The 7317-nt window shown below is 38.9% G+C and overlaps 1 protein-coding gene across 1 annotated transcript; it reads right to left on the bottom strand.

The window, feature by feature from the left end:
• Positions 1-508: 508 nt before the first annotated feature.
• On the bottom strand, positions 509-7033 carry pacc1 (proton activated chloride channel 1). Its single transcript, XM_003442853.5, has 8 exons — positions 6781-7033; positions 3991-4123; positions 3646-3858; positions 2173-2327; positions 1897-2039; positions 1656-1797; positions 1455-1562; positions 509-1363 (listed from the first exon to the last, which is right to left on the bottom strand). Exons 1-8 carry the CDS (start codon positions 6814-6816, stop codon positions 1202-1204), a joined length of 1092 nt encoding a protein of 363 aa, XP_003442901.1. The 5' UTR covers positions 6817-7033; the 3' UTR covers positions 509-1201.
• Between the last annotated feature and the right edge of the window lie 284 nt (positions 7034-7317).

The raw sequence follows: 7317 nt of genomic DNA, 5'->3' as shown, positions 1-7317 counted from the left end.
GGAAACCAGGACGCCACACAGAGACCGTGCAAAAATTAACATAATGGCACTTTTTAAATTAAAAAAAAGTCTCAAAAAAGACAGATTTCCATATTTAAATTGCCAGTGCTTTATGCCCATTCCAGCTCCATAATTTTTAAACAACTTTCTGATTCACTGTCATTTAGTATTTAGTCCTTACCAAGTCTTAATATTAAATCTCAGATGAACAACTGCACATGATAAAGTACACTGTGGTATTGTTTATTTAACAAAAAGTAAATAAAAATAAAGTGTGTGAAAAACTGAGTACACCCCACAATTCAAAAGCTTGTAGAAGCACCTATATCAGCAGTAACTTGAAGCATCTGTTTTCCATTCATCTAGTTTCTTCTACTTAACAAATTTGTGGTCCCCTATTTGAGGTAAATCCAAACATATAGATAAAAGTATCAGTTTGTCGGGGAAAGATATAAAGTCTGGATAGTCTACCCATTGATACCATGTAAAATTAAATTCGGCAGTAAAATTCAAGAGTAAAAATATATTTATTTTGAAAAATCAGTAAAAGATTGCATTTTACACATAACTAACACAAATTTAAACAGCAAGATTTCAACATATCGATGCATAACGTTGAATCTAAATGAAAAACAGCAGCACTGCTGGAACATATATGCTACAGAAACAAACTACAAATTAAAAACAGTTCTCAGTAATCCCTTTAGAGTTCTTTAAAATAGTATTATCACTTTCAGAACTGAACCAGTCCAAGATATAACACAAAAGTTCACATTTTCTCAGTTTTACACTCAAAAACAACCTTTAAGAAGAAGTTTTAAAAGTGTCCTGGCTTTCAGCAACATTTTCTTGAGTGTGCGTGTCAAACGCAGTGTTTATGGAACGTTTTAGAAGATGTTTGTGAAGCACATCTTCTTTTGAAATGCAGTAACGAAATATTGGCTCTTAAAGAAAATGAATCTAGCAATAACAATAATCTAGTAATAATCAGTTATTACTGCCAGCTTACATGTTAAAAGAGAAGCAGTAACATCTACAAATGTAATTCATAAGCAAGCCCTAGTGCTAATATTTCTCACCACTGATTACAAAAACGGTGCCTGTAGTGACCTGGAAAAAGCAGCTGTGTGAGAATAAAGCTCAGATCCGTCAGATCTTAGAGTTTGGATATTGTAAGATTGTGTCTTGTCTGCAAAGTGTTTCAGGTTACATGGTTCAGTTCCCGTGCTTTATTCCTCAGATGCCTCTTGCGCATCTTGATAGTCCACTTAATAGTGAGTTTGGCGAAATTGGCAGCTTTGAAGAGAGCCATGAAGACCCCACAGAGGATGGCTATAGAGCTCCACGCATTCGCAGTCACTATCTTTTTGGAAAGAAGCAAAGTTTTGTCAAACAATGAGCAATTGGTGCAAGCACACAATTCAAATAAGGAGAAAACTCCTGTGAGAACATACCAATCGGATTTCCTGCATAAAAGGATCTCGCCACTCAAAGACGGCAAAGTAGAGCTGATCGGTTTGCGCTGCTTCAGGCCTTTTATCGTTGAATTTCACCACAGAAGACTAGACCATTCACCATAAATAATGAGATTAAAAACTTTCAATTCAAATGTCACCGTCCATGGAACTACATGTAAAATGTTGGGACACAAATACCTCTTGTCGAAACTCGACAGCTTCATTTTTTACCCCAGATGTTGTCAATAATGACATTTTGACCCAGGTTCTGAAGCCTCCAGAGAAGGTCCACATGGAGTAATTCCTCTCACAGTCCCTCATAAACTCGGATTTATTTGCACTACAGGCAGAAAACAGGCACATATGCTGCTATCACACAAATCACCGTTAGCACTTTGCAAAACATCAAGCTGCGACTGTCTTATTAAACAGTGATTACCTGTCAATCAAGTCACTAAACTTGGCAAAAAGCATGTAATTGATGGCACTGAAGTCCTCCTCTGTTTCATTGCGACTGAACTGCATGAAGATCAGTTCTTTGTTATGGACGTCAGATGGCCCGCGGACCACCAGAGCTTTTTTCTGTAACAATATAATAGTATGTAAATACAGTGGAGACACTTTTGCGCTTATTTTATAGCTGCACATCTTTTGGATTGCTCAGACTTGTGGGTTATGTCTGAGAAACAACCAAATAAAAAAAGTTAATTCTGACCTCTGTTTCGTTCGCGAATGGCCCAAAGTAGGTCACTTCTGTCATCTTACAGTCTACTTCTTGAGGCTTTCCGGGGTCCACTAAAGGTGGGATGTAGTCATGGTAGTGATGTTTACAGCTGAGCAGCTGGGCTTTGCCGGGGTACAGAGCTATGCCTGCTCAAAGAAAGTAAACAGTCTGCATCAACGTTCTTCAACAGCAGTGCTTATGGACTCACTGCCATTTACTTGTTTGTTCTATGTGGAGGTAAAAATGTAAAATTTTGCAACGGGTGCCTCCAAACACGTTTTATTTTGGTGACGCAGACGAGGACACTTAATGCATTTCAAAATTCTTCCATGTGTCTCTCATCCACAGAGAACAGGATTTGTTCAGCTGTTGCTGACTATTTTCATGGATGTCTTTTCAGATGGAGATTTAAGGCTTAAGGGACTAGCTGAAAAAAAAACAGAGAGCGTGTATTGTCTAAAGAATAAACCACATTATCTCTTCTAAAGCAAAACTACAACACAAAAAAGAAAATGCACCTTGCACTGCATGTCTGCAACAACTGACCAAGTCACATTTGATAAGCTGCAATTTTAGAAAAGTTTTCAGATTTAATACACCCTCTGGTGGCCACACAGCAGGCAATACAAGTTAATCACACATAACTAGCGCCTGCCTTCTGTCACAGTGTTATTCAATTATTGAGTATTTTGTCACTAACAATAACTTGGGGTTTATCGCGATAGAAAACAGGCCAGGTGTGACGATGAAAAGGAGCAAAGAAGTATTAATTTCTAAAATCTTTGCCAGGGTGGCTCATCTGGCTCCATCTCACTCTATCCCTAGCATCCTCCTCTGTCACACAAACCCTCTGCATGTCCTTTTCACTACCTCCTCCTCTGTGGTCTTTCTCTTCTCCTCCTGCCTGGCAGCTACATCCACCATCCTGCTAAACCTGAGCTGTCCCTCTGATGGACTCATTTCTAATCTTGTCCACACTGGTCACTCCCATTGAAAATTTTAATCTCTCAACTCTGACAACTCCAGCTCTGGCTCCTATCTCAAAATCTCACATCATAGTAGGTCTCACTACTATCTTGTAAACCTTTCCTTTCACTAGTGCTGCTATCCTTCTATCACAAATCACCTTTGACACTCATCTCCATCCAGTCTCCCCCACCTGCACTCCTACAGCTCTGTTTCAATGAATCAATTTCTTTATATGCTCAGATATTATATTCCATGTAGTGCTACGACAACCACTACACAAAAAGCATGTGTTCCTCCTTCCTGCTAAATGCTGATAAAGGCAGATTTAAATGCTTACATGAAAATGGGAAGTGCTGCTGTGTAGTGCAATCTGTATTTTCTGGATTAAATGAGTTATTTGTGGTTCTATGTTTTGGATATAACAGCACACTTAACACCCACTAACCCAGTCATAGTCCTAAAATATGCCCCGAAAAGTGGATTATTTATACTAACCAGGAGGTGAAAATGAGTCAACTTCTTTGTAAATGACGGACATAACGGGGTTGTTTAGTTTCTCCAAGAAGTCAGAGATCGTCTGGTAGGCCAGGAATGCTGCCACCGCAGTCAGCAGCAGGTAGATGAAGATGAGCACCACCGTGAAGAAATTCTTCAGACAGGTTTTACTGAATCTCATATGTGGATTGGTCCCCCTAACGTCATCCTGTGCTGTAGGGACAAAGGGGTAAAGGGAGGAATCTGAGTGGACAAATCCAATTAAATGTCACAAAAGCGTGGACCAATAAAAAATATATTAATGTATTGAGTGTCCAGCATGTGGTGCAGAAACACTTCTACTACTTTGTGAGATGCTGCGATCAGGCTTCTCATGCTCCGGGTCTTCAGTGGCATCATCAAAAAAGACTGGAGACGGTGCGTTGCCTTCATCTTCATCTTCTTCCTCCTCCCCCCCGTCATCATCATCATCATTGAACTGTGGGGTTAAAAAAAAAAAGAACATTTAAAGACATATTTCTGGTTACAAGTATAGTAAAACTATACTTAAAATCCAAACAATTATTAACATTTGTATAGGGGCGATCGTGGCTCAACAGTTGGCAGTTCGTCTTGTAATCGGAAGGTTGCCGGTTCGAGCCCCGGCTCGGACAGTCTCGGTCGTTGTGTCCTTGTCCTTGTCGTTGCCTACTGGTGGTGGTCAGAGGGCCCAGTGGCGCCAGTGTCCGGCAGCCTCGCCTCTGTCAGTGCGCCCCAGGGCTCTTGCCATGTAGCTTGCCATCACCAATGTGTGGATGACTGAATGTGTAACGCGCTTTGGAGTCCTTAGGGACTAGTAAAGCGCTATATAAATACAGGCCATTTACCATTTGTATCCAGTTAAAGTGGAGTGGAATAGCAGTCTGAGGTCTTCAGTTAAGGATGAATCAAACCCAATACAAAACCCTTTGCTGGCAACGACGGCTTGAACTCATGGACATCATCAGATTGCTGGGTTTCCTCCTTTTTAATGCTTCGAGGCCTTTACTGGAGCAGCTTTCGGTTGCTGTTTGTATGTGGGCCTTTCTGTCCCAAGTTTAGTCTTCAACAAGAATAATCCACTTGTCCACTTCTTTGCTTTAATAAACTCTTGGGTTGCTTTGGATGCATGTTTTAGGTCATTGTCTGTCTGTATTGTGAAACAGTTGACTGCATTTAGCTGGATGTAAGCAGACAGAATCTCTCTGAACACTTCAGAATTCATTCGGCTCCTTCTGGGGAAGTATAATCTTCCACAGGACATGCTGATCCTGTTCTAAACTGCAGTCACTGAGTCTGTCCTGTGCTCCTCCATCACAGTCTGGTATGGAGCAGCCACTAAATAGGACAGGTGCAGACTGCAGCGGTGCCTGAAAGGCATTCAACCTATTGAGTTTGTGTTTCTTTATTCTTTATTGGGTGAATACCTGAAAGACAGTAAGTTTTATATATATATATACTATTGTTTTTGGTATATTGTTCCCTTCTCAGTAACGCCACACCTTTTAGTTGCAATTTATTCATCTTCCACATGTTAATTTCTCATATTTTAGTAATATGTAAACATCTGTTATAGTTACATGTTTTCATATCATATATAACATCGGTTTGTTTTTGCTGACTTCACCAGTGCTTTCTTTCTTTCTCAGAATGAACAGGGCTGTGGGAATGGCACAGGGCAGGTTGCAGTTTTCATGCTAAATATCAGGTTATATCAAACACAGGATCTGTATATATCAGAGTTATTATAGTATCGTATTTTCAAACTGGTTTTTATTTCTTCATTTTGACTTTTTTTTTTTAAACTCACTTTAGTTTTTAGTTTCCTCAGCACATTTTCTTGTTTGAGTTTATTTTTTGTTGTTGGAAGATGTTTAGTTTTATTTTAGTTTTTACTAGTTTCAGTATTAGTTCTATTAGTTAATCTTTTTAATTATTACTCTATGGAGGGCATGCGTCAGAGGCAGGAAAATCAGCTCAGATATTTCAATAAAAACCCAAAACTTTGGGAAAGCAGTGACTCAAAGTTTTACACAGCTGGTTGATGTCTATCAATGTCTCATCAGGTAAGTTATTATTACAACTTTATCAAACTAACATATACTAAAGCTAATTATATTTTCTCTACCTTTTTACTTAATTTGGTTTAGTTTTTCATTTTTGTTAACTAAAATTTTGTTTTCAAGTCTAGTCTTAGGACTTAGTTTAGCTTCAGTTGGCTATAATGACCTTGGCCTGTATCTTGTTCACTTCAGCTAAATCCACAAAGAGCAGTGAACCTTAGAGAAGCAGGGACACAGGTCAGCCGATCATGGTTACACACACACACAAAACAAATCTGCTCGAGCTCACAGTACAAATTTTCACATCTTGTAATTATTTTCTTTAAATAATTTTAGGATTCCCTCATCTGTTAAATCTGTTAAATCCTATTTTAACCCCTTCTTTTAAGACCCTCTGTCTCAAACGAAATTATAAAATATAGAAAACAGTAACATTTAACTTGTTTTGCCTTCTACACACCTGACATTTAGTCACAACAACAATAATTACTGTTTCTTTCATTTCACTGACCTACAATCAAATACTCCAATGAGAAAACTGTTTAACTTATCTGGTATTGATATTTAAAGTCAGTGGTTATAAGTTAAAGGTACCACACTGTCGGTTTTACATTGTGTCCAAACCATCTTTCAGTAAGGAGAGCGTAAATAATGAAAACACCTGATAGCACCACAAACTTAATGACCAAGTCAGCGCTGGCTCCAAATACAAGCAAGGCTTTAAAATGTCCATACCGACCAGTGGTTTAAAAAGGTTTTACGCCATTTTTGCAGCTATTTTAAAGCTTAAAATAAGAACTGGCGAATAATCTAAATGAATACTGCAACTATAGCTAAAACCCAAAGGAAACATGAAGTCAGGAAGCGGCTGTTCAGTCACATGATGCCAAACATGCCCGACAGGAGCATGCACACAGCGAGAGGAAAAGACTTTACTGCTGTCCTCAGAGACAATAAAAAAAGAAGCATACAGTCTGTAGCAGTCCTGTGATTACTGAAACAAACATGAAAGATTTCAGAGTGAAACACAAACACGAAGGAACTTGTAACTTACCTCCTGGTATGAGAGGGACCTTCCTTTTCTGAGCATTCCTCTGCGGAACTTCCAGTGACTTCACCTAAAGCAGCTCCTCAAGTTTTTGTGCCAACTCAGCAGATTGCTCCTAATAAACCTGACATGTTTAAAAACACCTCATTCCACCGAGCTCAAGTCTCACAGTTAAAAAAAAAAAAAGACACCAGCACCCACCCCTGGAGGTTTTGGAGAAGTCGATAAAGGCCCAACCCACGATAATAACAAGGGACCTATGGGCCGCGATTCAATGCGATATCTTGTTTCCTTGTTGTGGTTTCCTTGTGTCCTAGCTCATTACCTTGGGTTGATTCCTAATGCTGCGTTCAGGTACTTATGAGAAAATTAATTTATCTAAAAAGAAGCATATATTAATACAGTTCTACTGCGACAAGAAACCACATATTTACTGAAATGCCACCCCATTCCTACAAGTTTATTTTTTACCTAAATGAACATGACTATGATGTTATGTTTTTCATAAGCTATTCATGCCATTTTTTAATTTATGTCTAAATA

Source organism: Oreochromis niloticus, linkage group LG19, assembly GCF_001858045.2.
Source record: "Oreochromis niloticus isolate F11D_XX linkage group LG19, O_niloticus_UMD_NMBU, whole genome shotgun sequence".
In the NCBI taxonomy this organism is placed as follows: domain Eukaryota; kingdom Metazoa; phylum Chordata; class Actinopteri; order Cichliformes; family Cichlidae; genus Oreochromis; species Oreochromis niloticus.
This window is presented reverse-complemented; position numbering and strand designations above follow the sequence as displayed.